General features: G+C 38.1%; 1 protein-coding gene across 3 annotated transcripts in view; it reads left to right on the top strand.

Annotated features, from left to right (window-relative positions):
- Positions 1–23,638, top strand: part of MYO1B (myosin IB) — a 109,124-nt gene that overhangs the window by 72,259 nt on the left and 13,227 nt on the right. Inside the window, exons 14-24 of one of the 3 annotated variants that reach the window (XM_071561606.1) lie at positions 8,958–9,062; positions 10,548–10,610; positions 11,376–11,576; positions 13,830–14,056; positions 14,227–14,427; positions 15,431–15,524; positions 15,959–16,108; positions 18,185–18,253; positions 19,705–19,791; positions 20,106–20,192; positions 22,891–22,977. In XM_071561606.1, coding sequence (XP_071417707.1) covers positions 8,958–9,062; positions 10,548–10,610; positions 11,376–11,576; positions 13,830–14,056; positions 14,227–14,427; positions 15,431–15,524; positions 15,959–16,108; positions 18,185–18,253; positions 19,705–19,791; positions 20,106–20,192; positions 22,891–22,977 — 1,371 coding nt within the window. The remainder of the gene's footprint in view (positions 1–8,957; positions 9,063–10,547; positions 10,611–11,375; positions 11,577–13,829; positions 14,057–14,226; positions 14,428–15,430; positions 15,525–15,958; positions 16,109–18,184; positions 18,254–19,704; positions 19,792–20,105; positions 20,193–22,890; positions 22,978–23,638) is intronic. The other 2 variants (XM_071561607.1, XM_071561608.1) reach the window with 2 other exon arrangements.

Here is a 23,638-nt window from a genome sequence, read left to right as displayed (position 1 = left end):
ACTCTCATGAATTAAGAGCTATGGTGAGAGCAGTAGCCAAGCAGCTTGGTTCAGCATCACAGAAATGATGGAATTATTTCTGAGCATTCAAAATTAGTGGGATGGTATGCCAGAAGCATACATGTAGCTTGTACTATACCATATTTTAACTTAAGATGTTTGAAAAAGAAACTTGAGATTATCACTTAAAAGTTATTGAAATACATTATGGAATAGTCTGACTTCCAATGCAAAACATTAGTTTGATGCAGGTCTTTGAGATTTCTATTTTAATAGTGGGCAGGGCAGACAATATTTCTTGGGCCTTATTCCTGTTTAGGGTGGTTCTTTGGATCATCCTACAGTTGCTCCTGTAAGAAGAGTGAGTAAATAAATCCAGATTTAGCATTCTGAAAGATCCTACACTTCACCTTCTTGAAGACAATGTAGTTTTGTTCTCTTGTATACAAATTGAAGCTTATATAAATGAGATTTTTTTCATCTATTTTTGAAAGATTGATTTATTCACTGTTCACTGTGATTTTTACAATTTTCTGTAATTTAAGATGAAGTTAATTTACAAAGTAACTTGAGGCTTCTTGGAATTTAACAAAGGAAAGAGAACTAGAGTATTGATAATGTTGGCATACACTCTTTGGGATTTTGATTCTGCTAGTCTATTTATCAAACACAAACCCATTTTCCAGACAAACCCAACAACCATCCAAGAAAGCAGATATGAGGACTTGGCTGTCCAGAAGTTCAGATTAGGGAATTTAAATCTATCAATATCCTCAGCCTCTGTGGGTTTGGCAGATATCAGCAGCAGGCTTGGCTAAACCATCCACAAATAGGTGCTTTAAAGCTGTGTTTATTTTTGAGTCCTGCCATGCCCTTTGTGGCAAGCTGGATTCTGGGACTGAATGTTTGGAAAGTGGAATGCTGAAATTTTGGTGGCTCTGTGTGAACTGTCTGTGGGCAAGGATTTAAGGACCAGGATTAGTGTGGAAATGCAGGTTCTAGGACCGGGTTAGTTGTGTAACACTGATGGAGCCTGAGCAATGGGTTGAAGCCTGACACTGATTGCTCCAAGTATGTTTATCCACATTTTTGAGCAGCTGCATGTGTAGCCAGTCTACAGTCTAGACTGTGTTTGGAGGTGGAGTAGGGATGATGGCTGGTGGCACTAGGAATTTTAGAAAAAGCTCAGTTCCAGACTTCGTGGGGTAGGTTTGATGATGTATTTTTGGGCAGAAGTGATTTCTGGATCCCTGCAAAATCTTGGAGTAGAGCTGTGGAAGGGTGGGGTTTCTGAGAAGGAAATGAAGACTGTAGGAGCAGATGACTGAGGGCTTGGCAGGTTTCAGCTGAGATGAGCAGAGGGCTTGCTCTGCTTGATTTGGGCTTTTAGTTTTCTGTTGTGTACATTTCCTCTGTAGACAAGAACTACTGTACGTGAAAATGCCATGGAACAAGTGTGAATATTTCATCCTGCCTTAGCCTTCAGAGATAAAAATGTGTATCTGTGCTAGCTGGCTTGAAGGCTTTATTCTGAATATTCAGGTGACACTACATAGCTGATCAATATGATCAAGTTAATGATTTGGATTGCAGTTTTGTGAAAGTTAGGGATGCCAAACAAGGCTTACTGTTGAAATTTGCCAGGCCCTCAGAAGACAGTTTGGGAGTGTGAATGCTCAGTCCCTTGGCAGTTTATCCCACATATTTTAGCCTCACAAGAAACTGGGATGTGCTGGCTGTAGAGCTGCAGAAAGAGAGGGAATGTTTGCATTTGGCCCTCAGACATCTGCTGAGGGTTGACCTGAGATGGTGTGAATGCCTTGTCTTTGGTGACAGCGTCTGACCAACTCCTTTTGCTCCAGGTACACAAGAACGTGCAAAGACATGGGAGTATCTATCACATTCTGCGTAAACCCCAGCAGTAAATAAAAACATCACCAAAATAAGAGTCAAAAAAGCCACCCAGCAGTAAAACCAGGTCCATTTCTCACAGTCTGTGATGTATTTTGATAGCACTTCTTTTTATTTCTGGTAATTACCTTGTTTCTTGTGCATAGAAGTCCCTTGTGGTGACAGAAAGAAGCTTGGTCATGTTGCCTGTATTATGCAAGCTGTCATCTGGACAGTGATAAAATCCCAATATCCTTATTGAGGGAATATTTTAGAAATAAGAAGAATAAAGTTTCATAATATGAACAAGTTCATAGTTATGTTAATAATCTGTTTTTAGAGGAAGGTAACCAAATAAGGAGGGATAATCATCGAAAAATCCTTTTCTGAGATGTTCAAAGTGTGAAAAAATTGGGGAGTTATTTCCACTTTTCCCATAAACCTATACAACAGCTTGATCTGGTTGCTGACTGGTTGCTTTGCCTTTTTCTGTCCTGTTGATTACATGAAGGAAATTACAGTTGCAGAGCATGCTGGGCTCTTGAGAGATTGGTGCTGGCCCAGGGGCTTCCCCCAGCACCCCCAAGGATTATTGTAAGGAGAAGGGCCTAGTTATTTGCTAGAAAGACAAGTATTAGAGAAAACAAAAATCCTCCAGGAGGAAATTGAGTTATCAGAATCTTTTATCTTATTTTTTTCTTTTTATTATTATTTTTAGACTCTGGGAACCCTTTCTTCACGTCTTGACTTTGGCTCTAACTCAGCTATGGATATCTGTTGTTTTGGTAGCTGCCTTTATCTCCAGACCATAATTTCCAGCTGCTTTTTCTAAGCTGTCTACCTTGCAACAGATTTCCTTTTTGAAATTTTTCAACCCTTTGCTGATGCCCATCAGCTTATCATAAACTGGCAAGTGGCAGTGCCAAAATGTGTGTACCAGCCCCCTATTCAATCTGATTGCCCAGGGCAAAGCCCAGGGTACTGTGAATGAGGAGAACTGAGTTTTTAGTCTATAATGGAACAATTACATCAGCTGGCAAGTGTTATGGAAGAGGGGAGCTTTGGTTTGGACTCCTAGTGCCCATGGAGATTTAAAAATACAATTAAAAAATACAGTTAAAACAATAATTTTCTAAAGTGCAAGGATGCATAGAAGCAGAGGTACATCCCAGGAAGTCAATCACCATTTAATTAATCACATTATAAGGTAAGTATTTAGAGAGGCTTATTTTGCATCAGGCATGTTTATGAAGTAAATCCCATTGGCTGGCTGTTTTCAACAGAGGAAATACTTGAAATGCTGAAGCAAATATACACAAATACTGTGCTTCAGGTTGTGAGAATACTGTTCTGCCCTACAGCAGCTATTTCTGTCTTAGCAGAGGAATGGCTCTGATTATATGGTAGGTTCTTTCCTCTTTGTAATTCCTCTTGTCCCAGGACTGTAATTTATCAGGTGGAGTTCGTTGAAGTGATTGTACCTGGGTTTTTCCATGAATCACACGTGCATTGTGTGCACTGGAGTCACTGTAGTTTCTCTTAAGTCCAAATTTGGTTTAGATCTGTGTGCCTGGACACCACAGCTGAGAGCAAGATGGATTTTAGACAGCCTGATTCTCTGCCAGTGACAGTAGCATCAGTAAGGACTGAAGTTGATTGAGCTACAGAAATATGGAAAATGGATAATCCCTGATGCTTTGGCATATATCTTTCTTGCTTCCATCACATACACTGAGACATAATTTGATTATAAATATGTGGAATATATGTTGTTATATATATATTTATATGTATATGGAATATATGTAGTTAAATGATATGCTTCTCTGGTTCTTTGCCTATACAGATATTGAAGCAAAAGCACAGAGCACTCTGGTTTACAGGAGAAAAGTTTGATTACTCAAATGTTTGTATATGTAAACAGAAAAGAAAGGAATAAATATTGATAACATGCCTTCACTAACTTTGCAAAAAATTTTGAAAAACTGTTATAATTGAATCATGTTATAACTAGGTCATTGTTTTCTGAGATTAAAATAGTATCTTTTTTCATTTTCTTTAAATGCAACTTTCCTATTTTGCTGACTTTCACTTTCTAGCGTTTATATTTCTTAGTTTCATCTCATAAACTCTTATGCTTCTGTGGTCATACATAAAAATCCCTTTCCCAGACACCACAGTAGCATATAAATTGAATTTGCTGGTTGGTTTCACCCTTCATTCCACCATTCATCTCAGTGAAGCGAGTATGTTGGTCTTTTATCATCATTACTTTTGCCATCTGGCTTCTTCTCTAGGGGCCTCATAGAACTACTTGGGGTCACCTGCCTATGTTAGAGGAGGTCAGAGACTTCTGCTGCCTGGAGCTGCACTGCTGTTTAAAGAAGTTACTCTCTGGGGCTATACGTGATAGAGTGAAAGCATCAGTCTTTGTATGTCCTTTTCCCTCCTCATATTGCCATTTTAATGCCATTAGTCCTGTTGATTTCAACGGTCTCATGACTTGAAATGTTTAGGTTTTCTTTCAAATTATACTTTTCCTTTAAATACTTCACATGTATTTTTTTAGCTGTATGTGTTTTTATAATGTATTGGAAAAAGTGCTGCTGGACACCTTTTTGTCAGTGTGGATGTAGGCTGAGCAATATGTAGATTTTTGAATTGGCTCTCAACAAGAATTGGTGTGATGAAAGATTAAGAAGGAAAAGGAGATATTGAGAAACCCGTGTGTAGGTGTGACACTGTTGATACAGCTGAGTCTGTAGATAAGGATCAACAACACCTACTTGATTTGGTGAAAACAGTGGAGGGGACACAAGAAAATGGAACACTTAACCTAGGACTTTATTAGGCAGGTGGACGGTAGGGATTTATTCCTCCCTACTAATATGGAAAAGTACCTGGCTTTCAGTTTTAAGCAGGAATCTTAGTTGCTTTGTTGTCTATGGAAATCATTGGAAAGTGGGTATTCAAAAGTGAAGTTGAATTCTCTATGGGGGAGGAAGTTGAGAAAGTATTTAATGTTGACAGGAAAATGCCCTTTTTGTTTTGTTGTGTTTGGGGTTTTTTTACAAAAATATTTTTATTTTGTCTGTTGCCTACTGGTATTTTACTGGTAAAAAAAATTTACAAAGTCAGGAACATTCGTATATGTTTTTTCAGAGTATTCTGTGATACACAAGTGGAATCTATCAAAGAAGTTAGGTAAAATATTAAGGAACAAAGAATATTTTCCATAGACTTTCAAGCACTTGTGTATAATTCATGTAAGAGTGTGCTTCACAAGAGAACTTTATAGCTTTTCATGATTGACTCTAACAACCTGAATGAGTAGAGCATTGTGATCTGCTTGTCTGTATAATCACTTTGTTTTTGCATGGAGCAGAATTTTTTTAAAGTTCAAAACTTGTTATTTACGATATCCCACCCTGATGCCCAATAGATTGAATGTGGATAAAGGAGAAAGCTGTATGAAGAAGACACCCTTATTTGTCAAGCAAGAAACACGGTGAAGTAGGCTTTTATTTTTGTCAGTGAATTTTTCTACTTGTCTAAATTTATTGTTGCATCTGATAAAAGATTGAGAGGCTGAGCTGAGGGTGGTTGGTTGAGCTGCATCTATAAATTTGACATGACTTTAAACGTATCTCAGGTGACATTCTGTTTCCCAGTGCCTTTAATTTAATTTGAGAGACTGGTTTTCTCTTCCCCAAAGGTTTTATTTTGTATTCCATGGTGATTTCAAAGGCATAGTTGGAAATGTTGCTATAAAAGTGCAGGGATGGAAGTGATGCCCTCAATGTTAAAGCAGCAGAATTACAGCCTGGAAGAGAAGCTGACACTTTGAAAAGATATGGTCCTGTTTCCTAAGAATATTTGAATTTACTATCTCTGCTTCAAATTTTGGGTCTGACTGTGCTGCTTCTGTGTTGGTCAAACCCCTCTTGTGTTGCTTATTGTGATTGGTCAGCATAAGGAGCAAGTACAGTCTCTGGTGACTGGATGCTTCAGCATATGTCTCCTGAATGGATTTAGTGATGTGTTGTCACTTGATACTGGTTATTGTCTACTGCCTTCTGAAAAACAATGTCAGAAGTCCTTCAGATCCCTTCTAGTTTTTGTATTAATTTCTAGAAGCTTTCATTAAAATAGTGTGGGACAATGAATTTGTGAACATTTGTATATGCTTTGTGGAGTAATAAATTGTAGATATACATAAAGGCACACGGTGTGACCCGTTGGGATGGTCCTGTGCAGGCCTAAGGGTTGGACTTGATGATCCTTATGGGTCCCATCTAACTCAACATATTCTGCAAAGGAGAATAAATGCAGAGTCTCTGTTGCTGAACTCAGATTTGCCTACAGATACACACTCTAATCTAATTGGTTCTTCATACAGGGTTTCTTAAAACCTGTAAAAAGAAACACCTCTTTCTGAAATGTATTTAATTTGCCAAATATCTTCTGATCTGTTCAGAGTTAAGTGTTTTGAGACTTTTCCCTCTTTCTTTTCTGTAAGTAACTGTTAGCCTTTTGCTCTGTATCATTCATAAAGAACAACATTACTGCTGCTCTTCAATAACTTTTTCCTGGAACAGTGATTTTGGTGGCTTGGCAATGCCAAATAAAATTTCATAGCTCAAAGTGAGTGATTTGTGAGGAACTCTGTGGATTTTGGTTTGCCTTTTTTTGGCAAACCATAAATATCACAGATACACAATAAATCAGGAAAACATGTAGCAATTACTTTAATGTATTGTTAATGACCTTTTAGTTAGATGGTTTAGCTGGATTTGCTGTACAGTTTCCATTCTCTTTTGATGACCAAGCCTGTATAATTTGTGAGTGAAAAGTCCTGCAGCCTTTGCAATCAGAATAACATCGTCTTTTGGAGAAAACAGCCTGTCTGCTTTGGGTGGCACGTTCCTGGCAGGAGGATACAGAGTGTTTTTACCCTTTCTCTTTGTCTGGGTGATGTGACAGTTGGGGTCTGTTTACTTCAAACTCAATATATCTGAAGTGAAGGCTTTATCTGAATGTGTCAAATAAACTTATACTCATTCTTCCTCCAGTATTCTCTCTTCCCTTCCCTGTTCTCCTCTTCTGTTGCTGAAATTTGTATACCCAAAGTTATATGTGTGTCTTTTAGAGACAAAAGGTACATGATAATTTAGAGACAGGACAATGCAAGGATGCTGGTTTGTGTTACGCTCTGATGTGTCTCAATCTCTTGGTTTATTTGATAATGTTTGGACAGTACCTAAAGATACACTCATCTATGAAAAAGTAGTATTTTGCATTTGCAGTGATAAAAAGATTGATCTACTTGATACACTAAATAGATGCTAATTGATGTATTCTGTATTGTTATGGAAGTAGTGTAAGTACTGACTGCAGTTTATGTAATTTCTTTTTCAACAGAATGCAGTAAGTATGATTTGTTTGCAGTGCTGATTTTGCTGCATGCTGAATTTTAATTCTCATCTAGAGCTATGCAAGTTTTGCAATCTGAGTGATAATTGCAGTTGGTGAGAGGGGTGGTTTGATGTGGCTGCAAAAGTTTGGTGATCAATTACAATTTTGCTTCATCTAAAACAATAAAAGTAATCTGTGCTACCTCAATATTTTCTAATCTGCTTGTGTGTTCTTAATCTCATTTAGCAACCAGATCCATAATTTAAACATTTAAATGATTGCAGTTGCCTTCAGGCATAAAAATTCTATCAACGTAACTTGAGCTTCACAGGTATTGGATAGGAGATTATTTGGTAATGTGAAAATGCAGTGGTTTATTCTGGAAATTTTCAGTCTTCCTAAATAACCAAAGTGTTCTTGATGACTAGTAATTAAGAAAAGAAAAAAAAATAGGGCATGAGAGAGGTAACCCCCAAACTTCAAAGTCAAGAAGACCAGCACCAAATATCCAAAAGTATGCTTGAGTGTAGTTATTTCTGCATATATATATATCTGGAATTATTACAATATTAATGACTCTTTCAAGCACTGTTAAAAAAAAAAACAAACAACAAACAACCAGCGAAGGTGCTGATTCTTTTTCCTTCAAAACGGGCATTTTGACCCTGTCCTCAGAACAGGCACCTGACCTCCAAACTGCACTCATTTAAGATAATGATGATGAAGTGGTGAACCAAAGCTTTTATGTTGCAGTCCTGGCCCTGGTGAACTTAGCAGTAAAACTTCAGCTGACGTGAGTGTGTGAGAGCTTTCCCTGTGGTATTTAGGGGCTTGATGTGGCCATGGTTTGTGTTGCTGCCGTGTGTCCCTCTGGAAGCATGCTGCTGTCATGTCACAGCTCTGCTCCTGCAGCAGCCCTGCCCTGGGATGGGGTAGGGTGCTGTGGCAGCCGGCACCGAGCAGCCTTCCTGCTGCCCACCCCTCCTCCTGGGGCCTGCCCTGGTCCCTTCTGAAAGGGTCATACATCTGCTTGCTCCCTAACCCAGTTTTATACGAATTAGGCTTTTAGAGGATTTTTGGTTGATGAAGGTCTTTTGTTTCCCATCATTTCATGGGGCAATTACATGAGCGGTTTGCTGGCAGGAGGAGGTGGGTTGACCTTTAGAGCCAATAATCTCTTAACCCAGGCTCAGCTGCAACTGGAATAGCAGTTTGAGCCTCAATCTGTAGTGAAATAGAATACTTTATTGGCTACTGAGTGGAAAAGAGCTAATGCTACTATTATAATTTTATTTATCAGACCCTCCAGGGGACTACAATTTACATATGAGGACAGATTAGTGCAGGCAAAACTTCTGTTGTTTATTCCCTGACACCACAGGTGCTCTTATGACTTGTTGCAAGGAATTGATACAGGGGCATCATGAATAAAACCTACAGAGGTTTTTATCTCTCCCAATGGAGAGAGCTTCAGGGAAGGATTTGGTCTAAAATTTCCAAACTAATCATGGTCTCAATCAATTATTACTCCAACCATCACATTGCAAATCTGGAAGGAGTAGTTAATGCAGCAGCTTGTTGACTTGCAACTGCTGCAGTAACTTACTCCATCTGAGTTGCAGAGTGTTTACACAACATGTTTTATCTGACAGGACAACAGCTTTGAGCAATTCATTATCAACTACTGTAATGAGAAGTTGCAGCAGATCTTCATTGAACTTACCCTCAAAGAAGAGCAGGAGGAATACATCCGGGAGGTAATTAATGAATGAATCTTTCCTTATCATCTTCTTCCTCTTCCTGGTGTCCCTGTAAAGGTACACAGCCATGCAGGCTGGAACCACTTTTCAGGGAACAGAGTCACTTTTTGACCACAGGACTGGCATGGAGCACGTTTGTGTAGGGCTTTGTGGTGGTTACGTTGCTCAAAAAATGTTGTTTGAACGTTGTTTCACATTATGACTTCTCCAGGTAAAAGCCAGACCCAACTCTTGTTTATTCATTGGAAACAATGACTGGCAGTTCTGAGCAAGAGCTAATTAATTTATTAGAAGACTAATATCATTTTCTGGTATTAGTGCTGTTACCCTATGGCCTGTGTTTTGGATTACACAGTAGTGTCTGGGAGGTACCCCAACAGCAGCCACAGCCAGTCCTTTTTCAAAGGGAACTGGCTGGCTAAAACAGTAGCATGAAACATGAAACAAACTCCAATTATATTTTGGTTCTAGTTTTCTTTCAGTTAAGTATTGATGGGAGCTGTGTGAGCTTTATGGGTAAATTTAAGATGTCCTTTGGAGTCCAGACTCTGGTGTTTGATGTTCTTGCTGAAGTTTTAATAGGTTTTAGCAGTACTCCACGTGATATACAGAGCTCAGACAAAATACCAGCTTGCAGCTGTAAAAACTGGCATATACTGTCTGTACTCAAACTGGATTATACCATTTTGCTGTATAAACATTCTTCAAAATTACATAAAGTTCCTGCCTTATAATCCTGAGGATAACAAGAAATTTCCGTATGTCTTTTTTCTTTCTGCATTTAGTGGTGAACCATCACTACTGCAATTTGGTTCTTGAATGATACTTCAAGTGCTCCTAAAAAACTAAACTATAAGAAGTATCACAGAGTGCAAATTGAGAATGAAATTAGTATTTTCCTTCTTTTAGTCCTTTGCCCTACGACTGTTACCTTGTGATACATTGGCATCTCATCCTGGAAATTTTATTGCTGATATTTGAAAAAAATTAGGATATTAAGAATATCTGAACAGCAGCCACACTCTGGATTTTTCAAATGATCTCATCTAAATTTAGCCCTCTTTTTTCCTCCCATTGAAAACAAACAAACAAAAAAAAAGCCCAACAACTAAGAACTTGGAAATTTTGGTCTCAGATGCTTGCAGTGAAACGGGCTGATTTCCTTCTAAGCACTGGGAGCGTGGGCAGCCCTGCTGGGCGGGAGGAGCCTGGCCTGGCGCCAGGGGAGTGCATGGGAAGCTGACACGGGTGGGGGAAAGGAATGGGGAGCAAGTTTGGCAGCAGCTCAAGGACAGTCATTTTGTGCAGATAATGTTAGTGGGAGATGATTGCATTTCTTTCTTAATAAATAAATTGTTGGTAGGAATATAGAATTAAATTTGAAAGTAGTATCCTTGTTAATGGGAGTATAATTTCAATTGCCTAGAGGAAAAGCTGCCTTGATTGGTTTCCTGTTCATACATTTATTTCTTTTTATTATAGGGTATTGAATGGACTAATATTGAATATTTCAACAATGCTATTATTTGTGACCTAATAGAAAATGTAAGTTGTATTCAAGAATACATCTGAATATATTTTTTGATTCATGGATTTAATTTATGTGTTAAGTCTGCATCCTCATGCACTTTAAGTTTATGCAACAAGCCATTTGTTGTATTATTCTTCTTATTTTGTATGGTAAAAGTTTATTTTAGTAGAAGTGTTTTTTTAAAAGGCTATATGTTACCTTTTTAGAAATTTGGAGCATCACGTATGGAAAAGAATACCAAAACCAAACAGCTCTTAAATGTTTACATTTACTACTGTTCACAACAGCAGATATCACATGCTACATTGTAAATAACATTTCTTTTTGTATGGAAATTAGAAAACTCAATCATATATTACTGAGCGTTTGAGGTACAGAAAGTACTTGTAACTAATAAGAGGACTTCCTATGGACTTAGTGCAGCAAGAAAGATAAAATTCCTTAACAATCAGAAAAGAACAGCTTTTAGCCATTAACATAAAATATATGATGGTTTTACACATAAACAGGGTACTTCCAGTTAAGTTGGAGTTTCTACAGTCTGAGTAAGTGACACAAAACTTCAATGTGGATTTCAAGATTTGAATCTCATAAGTCTTTCAAAAGTGCAGGTGCTAAAAATCTGTTGGAAATGGTCATTAGGAAAAGATCCAAGCCTTGCTATGCCTAGAAGCATGTTTTTCTGGATAGCATAAGTCAAACAGGAGGATGGTTTTCTTTTCATGCCTTGATGGAATGTGATGAAAATAAGTACTAAAGCTCTTGTCTTGAAACTTCAGAACCAAACTGGAATCCTGGCCATGCTGGATGAAGAATGCCTGAGACCAGGAACTGTTACTGATGACACCTTTTTAGAAAAACTAAACCAAGTCTGTGCCACTCACCAGCATTTTGAGAGCAGGATGAGCAAGTGCTCCCGGTTCCTCAATGACACCTCCTTGCCTCACAGCTGCTTCAGGATTCAGCATTACGCTGGCAAGGTACCTGGTGGAGCAGGGAGTACGTGATGTGGTGTGTGGGGGCTGTTGTAGCTGATTAAAAATCCATACGTGTCTTAATCTTTTCTGTCTTATGACAGATATTTGGGATTTGGGCTGAAAGGCTTTCAGAGATCACAGGATGGTTGGGGCTGGAAAGGGATCTTAAAGATCATCCAGTTCCAACCCTCCTGCCATGAGCAGGGACACCTTCCGCTAGACCAGGTGGCTCAGAGCCCTGCCCAACCTGGCTTTGAACACTGCCAGGGATGGGGAATCCTTCTCTGGGCAGCTGTTTCCAGTGTCTGACCAGCCTCACAGTAAAGAATTTCTTCTGGTATCTAATCTAAATGTGCCCTCTGTCAGTGTAAAGCCATCACCCCTTGTCCTGTCTATGCCCTTGTACAAAGTCCTGCTGCTATAGCTGAAAATCAAGGCCAATTGTCCTTTCATCATGTACTTTAGTGCTGCTGCTGGGTCTCTGGAAATAAAACATTGTTTACAATGACAAAAATTCAAGCAAATTTGAAGGCAACGTATTTTGGAAAACATGTTTTGTCACTGAACTAGCTGCAGTCCTTAGTCACGTTGTTGAAAAAGTGGAGTTTTTGTACATTTGAAGGAACTGATTTTGATACTCTGTGTTTTAACAGATGGAAGAGAAAGCTATACAGAGTGCTTCCAAAAGTATTTTTTTTTACAACATAAGCAATATAAATAAATGAGTCTGGCAGCTTTCAATGTATAATTCATTATGACTTTTTATTAATCAAAATCAAAATAATTATATTTGTAGAATGAAGACAATTTATTTTCTAAAAAAAATTCAAAAGTAAATGTAGGGCTGAAACTATACCCCTTGTCTGAATCTGCTGAAGTGATAATTTCACAGAGTAATGAATATTTGGAAAGTTTTCTATTTCCCTAGGAATGCTTCATACTTCTTAATATTTTCTCAATCTTACAGTTTTGAATAGCTCAATAATTGCTTCATCAGAATAGTCCTCGAAATATCAGACTTTCAGCCTCTGAGGCAACCATTCATTAACTTAACATTATGTATTTGCCAGATAGATGTTGTAACTGCATATTATCTATCAGGGATTAATATTTAGGTATTTCTATCGTTGTCAAAATTCAAAGTGAATTGAAAATACCCTGGTACTTTTGGAAGGACTGCACACACTTATCAGACACTGAGAATCTTTGATTGTTATGGGTATTATCTTACCTAGCAGAGCAGCCAGTGAATTCCTCCTATTTTTGAGAGGAATGTTGTTTTTCCATCTTCAGCTGAGAACATTTTGATCTAGTGACTAGACAACAAAAGTTTGACCCTCCCTTTATGAAATGTAAGTAAGTTCATATGAACATTTTTTCTTTCAGTGGTGGCATGTGCTACACCTGTCAGAATCAGAGACATGTCCTCCAAAATAAGATGCTGCCTGAGTTCCCAGTCACTTGCTGTTGTGTAAAATATGGCTATGTCAGTGCTAGTTTTATTCAGTATTCTGTGTACATAGTACACATCTATGCAGAACTGAGAAATCATGAAGCTGAAGAATCTGTATTACCAGCCAGATGACTTGTCACAATTAATCAAATAAGTTCCCTACCCTCACAAATTAAAAAAAACAGTAGCAATCTGAGATCTGCATGAAGTTCCCCTGGATGCCTCTTGGGTCTCCAGCTGCAGGTCAGACCTTTGTATTCATGCTTGTTGTTGTTGGACTGCTTTCCTGATAGAACTCCTTTAAAATAACAGTCCCCTGAGGACTGCACAGCAAGCTGCTTGCTGCTGCAATAGCAAGAGGTGATATTTCATATTTTGTTTCAGTTAGACAAATAATGTAAGCATTGGTAGTTTGGAGGGAAAAGGTATTTTTGCTGTTCTGAATCAAAAGAGAGGGAGAAAACTTTTTGTCAGCCAAGGAAAAAAAGAAAAGATTGCTTTGGAGTATTGGCAGGTAGTGATGTAGTTATCATGAAAGAAGGGTGTCTTCCATTTCAGAAACTCAAATTGATTGGCACAAGGGACTGTTAGCAGTGTGAGAAAATGCATCTTTCTCAGGTAGCACATTCACTGAAGAGTTATCCACAGAAAGTCTTCCAAATGTCAGATTTAAAATGAAAGCTGAAATGTTTTTTGTTTTGGATATCAAGAAAGAAGGATAAATTAATTTCTTGCATCAATTTTGAATTGGCCTATGTTACAGTTCAACACCTGCTCTGATGAGACTTTTCTCTACTTTTCAGGTTATGTACCAGGTGGAAGGATTTGTTGATAAAAATAATGATCTTCTGTACCGTGACCTCTCCCAGGCCATGTGGAAGGCCAACCACTCTCTTATCAAAGCATTGTTCCCAGAAGGTAACCCTGCTAAGATCAACCTAAAGAGACCTCCAACAGCAGGTTCTCAGTTCAAGGCTTCAGTTGCTACCCTGATGAAAAATCTCCAGACAAAAAATCCAAATTATATCAGGTAAAGTATGCTATGGCAAAGCTTTGATGAACTTGTTTGATGAAGTTAAAAAAAAAAACAATCCTTGATATCCAAGGATAAACTTTTAAAATCTATGGCTTAACTCACAAGAATAGATATTGATGTGCCCAGTGCTGCAAAGAAATGTCCCGTTTCATTTTCCTTTCTAGGTGCATCAAACCTAATGACAAGAAGGCTGCACACATTTTCAACGAGGCCCTGGTGTGCCACCAGATCCGCTACCTCGGCCTCCTGGAGAACGTGCGGGTTCGCAGGGCGGGCTACGCCTTCAGGCAGGCGTATGAGCCTTGCCTGGAGCGGTACAAAATGCTGTGCACGCAGACATGGCCCCACTGGAGAGGGCCAGCCAGGTAGGGAACAGCAGTGTTCTTGCCTGTCCTGAGTGAAATTTTTATATTTTGCATGTTACGACTTTTTAAATGTTTTGCACATTGCAAAATGAATATATTGGCAGCCTTTACTGGTTTGAGTCTGAAAGAAAGGCTGAGAGAGAGAGAAGGAGATACTGGAGTGGGATCAAAATTCCTTGAAGTTTGGAATGGGGCACTTTAATAACCAATTTTCAAAGTGTAGGAGCACTCATTTTTTTGAAGACAGCCATACAATCTTCTTCTGTCCTTTCAAGAATAGTTTTGCATAGTGATTGAGGAACAATTATGAGATAATACATCTTGCAAATAAATTGTTTTAAATATATACTTTTGAATTCCATAGTATTCACATATGTTTTTGCAAATAATGTCTGGGGTAGGCAAATAAGGTTTTATTAATTCTTTTTACATGTGGCCTCTACTAGCATGATTTAAATTTCTTTCATAATAGATTAATATCTTTAGCTACAATTTAAATCTTTAGGTTATCAAGATAATGGTGGAAGTGCAGCATTGATAACAATAGCATTGTAATAATCATTGCAAAGATCTGCACAATTCCTCTCTCCTCTTTTCTGTTGACATTCATAAAATGCATTTGGTAAGAGAGTGGAACACAAGCATTTGCCAGACTTGTCAGTCTTTCTTTCACAATTTGACATTAGTGTGAGAGCCCTTCCTTTTTCTTTTCTAAGTAAAATAGTTATAGATGTAAGAGGGAAAAATAGGCCATTGCTGATTCTGTAAAATAAAAATTGCTCTTTTTCATCAAATTATTCTGAATCTTTGTAGTGATTATTCTTGCCTTTAGCTAAATAACCAGGGAGTAAATGAGTTAAGTTTTCAATCTTCTTATGTCAAGCACTATTTAAGGTTTAAAATATGCTTTCCTTTACTTTCCATAAATTAAGCTGTGAATATGTAAACTAAGAAGTTTCAGACCTGGGGGTCATGTTTGTTAAGCTCATTTACTCCTTCTTAGGGCTGGAGTAGAGGTGCTGTTTGATGAATTGGGAATCCCTGAAGAGGAATTTTCATTTGGTAGATCAAAGATATTCATCCGCAACCCAAGAACAGTAAGTGAAAAATGCCTTCTGCAAAATCCAGCCCTCTCTCACGAGGACAGCCTGTTATGAGCAGCATCATTCACTACCTGGTTCCTACAGATTTTTCTGCATGCAGTTCTTTGATAGAAGTGCTGTAAATGTAGCATTTAAAAAGGCACTTTTTAGTGTTAGACCTATTAAAACTCCTGTGAATCGAGACTCTACAATAGCTGTCAGCCTTAATGTAACTTTTGTGCACTGACTTGTGACAGTGTATCTGCCACAAATCTTGGTGTATCTGGCTATAGCTCTGGAGATAAATAAAACAAATGTGTCTGAGTGGGGGGATTTGAGTAAAGAGTCTTCTCTTAAAATATCTGCGCTTTTTCCCCCCCCCTTGTCTCTTCTCTTCTGCTGGTTTTTTTTCCAATCTCAAACAAATTTCTAACCCGCCCCACACGCAGCTCTTCAAACTAGAAGATCTGAGAAAGCAGCGGCTGGAGGATTTGGCTACACTAATTGCAAAGATTTACAGAGGTTGGAAGTGCCGTACTCACTTCTTGTTAATGAAAAAAAGCCAGATTGTGATTGCTTCCTGGGTCAGGAGATACGCAGTAAGATATTATCCTTACTAAATTGGGGGTTCTTTTCATAGTTTAATATGAATGATGTTTGCAGGATATTTTTTCTTGGTATTTATGTGGAGAGGCGTTGAAATAATTCAATTTTATGTCAATTTTTAGGTACTAGTTGTGTGAATAAAGACAATTTAGTTTCTATGCTCATGTTTACACTGTGCTCATTCTTAAATAATTAAAAAGCTCACCACAGTCCTTTAGTTCTGTGAGAGCAAGATTTTGATTTTTGTAGCCCATATGGGAAGAGCCTCTTTCATTCAGCTGAAGTGCTGTGCTGTACAACATTTACAGTGCTTTCAAAACATAGGGTTAATGTGTAAAAAATGTTCAGTAATATACATGTGCAGTTCTGTGGAATTCAGTCATTCCTAAGCCTTTTTGTATTTTTGCCTTATTTGGAACCTTTGCATTGGAGGCTTAAGAATGCTGCTTGGGAGGATCCCAGGGATTTATTTTAATTATAACTCCTAAGACTTGTAATTCACTATCATTACTGATACTAAAGGAGTTTCAGATCCCTCTGTGGACTGGATGTTCTGTTCTATGAACTGAACAGCCCTGTTAGAGGATTCTTCCATATCTTTTTGTCAGTTAGTAAATGTTACTGACTTACAGGATAAAAAAATATTTATTTGTTTCTAAATTTAAAACCTATTCTTAAAAATCTCAGCTGTATATTGTTACTGTTAGAGAATAGCACAAGCATATCAGAAAGCTTGATAAAATATGGAAAGAAACTGTTCTTAAACTGCAAGTTGCAGAGTTGACAGTCTGTATTTTTCAGTTGGCAAGCACTTCTGTTTGTCATCTTGAAAGCCATTAGTGTTTGATTCACTTCTTGGATAATTAAATGGAAATATAGATCATTTGGGAAAAGTATGAATAAATGCTTTTTTACTGTAAAAACTCTTCTCTCTGAATTTGTGTGACTGAATGAACCATTACTACAAACCACATTGTTACAGAATTGCATTGTGCCCATATGGCTTCATTATGATCTCATGAAATCTTAATGAATTTAAAATGGAGTTACGGCAGCTAGATTGGTGCAAATTTAAATATAAAGAAATGAAACCAAATACCTGATCAAGAATTGTTGATTTCTAAACAGTAAACCTTTATTAGGTCACCGGTGAAACATAGCAGCAGTCTTTTTAGTTATAGGTGATGATAGAGGCATTTCCTCAGCCTCTTCACACAGCTGGAAAGCACCATTCTCTTAACCCAACATGACTGTTAGGCACTGTGCTTTGGAACATTTCATAATTAATCCCGTGCATGAATTAAAGGTTTTGACAACTCCTTGTGCTGGAGGCTTGGCTTAAGGGTCTGCAAACACTTGTCTGTCTGTCCCCTTGTAAGGCATGACGGACATCAGTCATGGTGTGAGCATGGCCTAGAGGGATTCCCTCTAGATTGCTCACAGAGATGTTCACTGTCATTGAGTGGACTGAGTGTTAAGTCTAAAAGCCTTATTGCAGAGTCTGTCAACTTAGTATTCTAGTGAACACTGGACTACTGGAGGACTGAGAGTTTTAGAAGGAATACGCTTGGCTGCCCAGGAAATTTATTGTTCAAAAACTGGCATACTTGTATAATACTCCAGCACCTCATTCAGGAATCCATGGTTTTGGTTTTATCATGTTCCTGAGTTATCATCAGCATTTGGTACAATAAAGGGAATGCAGATAATAGCACAAGTCTTATGAAAAGGTGGTAAAAAGCTTAGCCAACAAACCTGAGCATTTGTGATGGTTTGTGTGCTGCTCTGGTGGTGGGAAAAACAAATAAAGCTGTTACTGTTAGCATTTAATCTGCATTTGTGCTGCTGACCATGAGCTGAGTGTTTTTGTAAACAGAGTGTGACATTGTCCATGCAGCATTGTTGGTGTGCTTTGTTTCTCCTCGAGTTTACCACAGAATCTACACTCTGATCTGCTTGGTCAAAAATTGTTCACATGTATCCTGAAGCTTATTATCAAATGTTAGTATTGAAAGGTTTGTTATTCAGTGTATTCTGTTCTAAGCATTACGTATTTATTTCCAATACAGCAACAGAAAAGTTATCAGAAGACAAAGAGTTCAGCTATCATAGTACAGTCCTACATCAGAGGATGGAAGGTGAGTTTCCTGTTACTGCGGCTGTGTCTGTGTGGTAAGTAAGGAGCAGGTCAGAAAATACATTCCAAGTGCCCTGAGCCAAAGAATTTGGAGAGATGAGGTCTCTTTACATGGGCTTGAGTGTGAATAAGTGAATCTGATGATCAGAGCAGACCTAGGTATGTGTTAATCATGTGGCCCAGCAGCTCCAAAGCAGGATGCTCTGGCACTCTGCCACTGGCCTTACACAAACTGTAGCATTGGACTGATTTGGAAGAGATAAGTTGTGATTCACAGTTATTTTACAGTTTATAGGATTCTCAGAGAATGAAAAAAAAAGAGGCTTAAATAAAGAGTTTGGGTTGTCTGGGCAATATGTTACTTGGGTTAGGTCTTAAATTCTCCTCTGTCTACTAAGTGGAGGAGTGAAAATGTGCTTGTATTGAACAAGGAGTTATTCACTGTTGGGTTGTCCTCTGCTTCAATTAGCTATAGCTTTGCTTCTTCTCTGAGAGGTTTGTACTTTGTGAAGAGATAGACCTGGAGCCATAGTAGAGATTTAAGGAGTGATACTTTAATAAGAGGTAAAAATGAGGTTAACAGCTCACAGGAAATCAGTCATAGTGCTTAAAGCAACTACTGCTGTCCAGCTTCAGAAAAACCAACCCTAGGCTCCTCTGTTTTCTTACTAACTTTTCTCCACCCTGCTAAAGGTGTCTGTCCCCGCTATTTAAGGAAGAGAGAACTGCCTTTAGTTCTGGAGGCAGATCCCTTCCCGTCAGACAGGGAAGGGGCTACAGTTACTAGCTATTGGTGTAAACAGCCCTCTCCTGCCCGGAAGGCTTTAGAGTTTGCCAGCAATAATCTAACATAATTTGATTTGGCTATTTTTCTTGATTTTTACTTTGTCTTTATTATTTTGTTTATACGGGTTAAAAATATTCTTTCGGTCTGTCTATTGATGTGCTGTCTTTTCCCATGAGCATTATTTGAAGAAAACTGGGTTAAAAGCATCATCTTGAGTTACGGTTTTCTGTTTGCCATTGGAGAACAAGCTCTTTTGCAGTAGCATTACTGCACATGAAAGCCTGGTGTGACAGCAGCCTTTAGTGTGACCTAAAGCCAGGCAATTTACTTGTGATTTATTCTTTATTGCAGTCTAAATGGATAAGACATTTACTGTGTGGAGAAAAAGTATTGTTGCCATTGTGCAAACAGACATATAGGTATCTCAGATAATGCAGCAAATCTGGGAGAAAACTGAACTAAGATCCCCTGGAATGTCAGTCCCAAGCTCTCATGTGCACAGAATCCTCCCCAGAACAGCAGATATTAGACTGCCATTTGTGAATGTATTTGTTTGAAGATTTGAATGCATGTTTTCTTGCTTTTGCCTAGATGTACATGTTACAGTGCCTTAGTTTAAAGTCATAAAAATTAGTTAGTAAAATAATGTTTTCAATTATTCACAGGCTCGGAAACTTCTTCGGGAACTTAAGCACCTGAAGCGTTGTAATGAGGCTGCCACAATAATTGCTGCTTACTGGCATGGTACCCAGGTGAGAACATGGCAAAAAATTGTGCACTGAATTGTCTCTACATAGAGTGAAGAAGGCCGTTCAGGATAGTTATTTGTGATTGTTTTCAGTGGCTTAAACTGCTCTTACTGCTTAAACTGTTGTTACTGCTTAAACTGTTGTTTTGGTTTCTTTGCTGCTAACATGTTTTAGCTGGTGCAGCCTGGGAAGCTGGGACACGCGTTAATATTTGCTGTTTGTAGTGACTGATTTCTTCCTTTCTTGCACCAGTGAGAACTTGCAGTAACCTTTTCTTTCCTAAGCTTGTCTATATCCTATTTTCAAATGCATCACAGGCACGAGGGGAACTGAGACGACTGAAAGAGGAGGCTAGAAATAAACATGCTATTGCTGTTATTTGGGCTTACTGGCTTGGATATAAGGTACTTCATGCGCATATCACATGCCACCCTTCATTACCCAAAAATATCAACATTTAATTAGTACTAAATTGTGAGAATTAATGACTAATAACAATTCACTCTTAAATAATAGAGCATGATCATCAATTCCTTCCATTTCCATTCATGCCACCCTTAATAAATCTGATAGCATTCTGTATGCCAGTGGTTTTTTTGTAGAGTAGGAAATTCTTTGCATGGCAACCAAGCAGAGATATGCACTAACAAGCCATTAGACTAGATTAAAAATGACCAGACTACAGTATTCTCAAATTAGGAAATGCATTTAACTACATGTAAATATACAAAGCATGATTTGCGGGGGGAGAGAAGGTCGGGGTGTTTTGGTGTGTTCCCCCTCCCCACCTCCAACAAGTGCTTTCAGTGACACTGTTAGTGATCTAATTGAGATTTTCACCAGGCTGTATAATCTGCATCCTGGACAGCCTTCATCTACAAGTTCAAACCAACACTATTAAGTTTTTTTAAAATCTTAGTTTTAATTGGTTTAATTGATTCTCTGGCTGTGATTTGAACCCATAAGATAATTATAGTAAGTACAAGTAAAGCACAATTTTATGAGCTGATCTTTTAGCAGAAAATGATGTTAGTTTGCAATTCTAAACTTACAGCCCTGGAAGAATCTCAGGAATTCCAGCATCAGCTGTTTGTTTTCAGAAGCAAAGTCCCACTGAAAGATTCTTGCTAATCCCCAGCCTGTAGTTGTGGGTTATGTGAACATTTGAAATGCTGTTCACTAGAGGTCAAAATTGTATTGGTTTTAATTAATAAATTCCTAATTTAGTTGAAAGGCATATTCAGTATATACACTAAATTTAAAACATTTTTCAGTTATTTAGGTTGAGGGTGGGGATGTTGTCAGAACACCTTGTCAACTAGAAGGAGAAATGTGCTCAAATTGCATCTGGACTATAATGCTGGGTTTGACCTTTGCTATTTTGATACAAATCTCTTAGATTTTAAGTGAAATGGCAGCCCTGGGAATACAAACAAGCATGTACAGAATTTCCTTCATACAAGAGTGTCTTTGGAACTTTTCAGTTCTAACTTGATATTTAGGTAACTACATAATTTTACAGACAGACTTTTCCTCTAAATTCGTTTCATCACAGTACATTGAGATTTTATTTTATTTTTAACCAGAGTTCCTTTCACCAAAAACTTGCTTAGTACTGCAAAAATGATACATATTTTCCTAGGTTTAAGATGTTCTTTAGAATTAAGAGATACATCTACAAAGTGAACACAGGAGTGTTAACTGTGTTAAAACTCTTCATTTAAATGTTTAGTAAATTTAGAAAATTTTTTAACTTGTTTTGTAGTTATTTTTATCAATTGACTCACAGGAATGTAATGAAAAATCGTCTTCCTATTCCTTAAATATAAATAATCAAAATATAATTATATATATATGTAAAGATTATAATCTAAATTGAATTAAGATTTGAAAAGAATTACAGTCTCTGATAAGAGAGACAACTTTTTATTGGTGTGGTGTTTTATCTCTTCCCAGAGGAATATTTAGAACAAAAGTTTCTAAAAGTTATCATCAGAAATTACTTGCTTTACCAAAAAAACCCAACCCCAAAGCCCAACAAAAGTCCCTCAAGTACTCAGTTTCCTTCCTTTTCACAAGATAGACAATACTTAGCTTTGCACAGTCTCTGCTTTTACATTGCTGTGTACTAGAAGCTTTTCTTCCAAGCAGATGAGTGAAAATGTAATCTTTGAGTCCACATCTAATGTACATTAACCTTTCCAGCTGCATCAGAAGAGCATAACTGGCACAGGCTGGAACAGCTGCTGCACCAGTCTGATAATTTATAACTTGACAAGTGCCAGTGTATGGCTAGAGCTGCTGTGACTGAGCCTGTAATACTGGAACTCTGACTTGAATGTTGCCATCAGATAACTGAAGAAAAAATGTACTGGTACCTGCTAAAATGCAACATTCTGTTAAATTGCCCACACATGCCTCTGTGCTTAGAATACTTTGCAAATTGCTTTCCTAAAATGGAATGATTGAAAGGTAGGTAGGTGCCTATCTCTTTGCACATGAGGAATGCAGTAGGTTTGAGGGCTTTACCCTTAATTCCATAAACAGACATCATTTACCAGGCTGGAGAATTTTTTTAAATACCTAGAAGTCAAAATAAAAAGTAACCTTCAGAATAAAAGACCTTATTACAATGGTGGAAAGTTGTCATGACACACGTAGTTTCAAAGCTGATTCTGTTCTGCCCAGGGACTTGCCAGTGGAAAAAGTGACTAGGTAGTGAGATTTTAGTAAGTCTTGGTTTTCACACACATCATTTTGGTCATGAAACTGCAGGCAAAGCTCTCCAATTAGAATCCAGGTATGAGATTCTTACAACTGACTGGGAGGTGTGCACAGGACAGAAGGAGGGAAATGCTGACACTGAGTAATAGGTCAGACAAAATTCTTACCACTTGAAGCAGCGGTGGAGGCTTTTTTGACCTTCTCTGTGGCTTCATACCAACTCACACTGACACAGTGGGTGTTAAAGGTTAAATGCTGTTCTTCCATCTTTTTACCTCTTGGTTGTAAGTTGGCTGTTTTGTTTGGGAGAGGCCGTTTCCTGGTTGATGTGCTGTCTGCATCGGGCTGTCTCTTTTGTTCACTATCCAAACCTTTTAGGCTCGAAGGCAGTTGAAACGCTTGAAGGAGGAGGCTAGGCGTAAGCATGCTGTTGCAGTCATTTGGGCTTACTGGCTTGGACTGAAGGTACTTTCTCAAACACTCCCATCTGTCAACGTGAACTCAATAAAGCGTGGCATCTTACTAACACTTAAACAAGCAGTGTGGGCTCATGAGTAGGGATGTTTTTTACACAGAATCACTTTGTTTAATTTTGTCATGGACTTTGCTGAAAAATTCATAAACTGAAAATGCCTCATTTGCAGCAACATTTAGGCATTGGGTGTTTTTTAACATATCAAGAATTGCAGTTTTCATGTAAAAGACACATGTCAGATTAAAGGACTCTTATTACAGTTGTTGGCTTAAAAACCTGACCTACGTTGACAAAAAATCTATCTGAAAAGATTACAGGGATGTATTTTCTTATTGTGACCTCTGCTTGTTTGAATGGGAAGTAGGGTGGAGATGTCTGACTCTCACTGTTGCTCATGTTAGACCCCTGACCCCAGTGTAAAGGGCACAGCTAAAGCTAATGACAGGTCCTGTTGTATCCAGCAGCCTTTTTAGGGTGTGGCACTCTATACAGTTACCTATAGCCTATGACAGTCATGATTCCCAGAAAAACTGAGATGCACAAAAGTCTTGTTTTCTGTGCCTTACTTTCAAGGACAGGTTGGCAAAAGAAAACACATCTGTAATCTGGAAAAATATAGTTCTGCTCTGTAAGTAGACTGAAAATGGATCT

Source organism: Pithys albifrons, chromosome 8, assembly GCF_047495875.1.
Source record: "Pithys albifrons albifrons isolate INPA30051 chromosome 8, PitAlb_v1, whole genome shotgun sequence".
NCBI lineage: Eukaryota > Metazoa > Chordata > Aves > Passeriformes > Thamnophilidae > Pithys > Pithys albifrons.
Note: the sequence above shows the minus strand (reverse complement) of the source record. Positions and strands in the feature narration are given on the sequence as shown.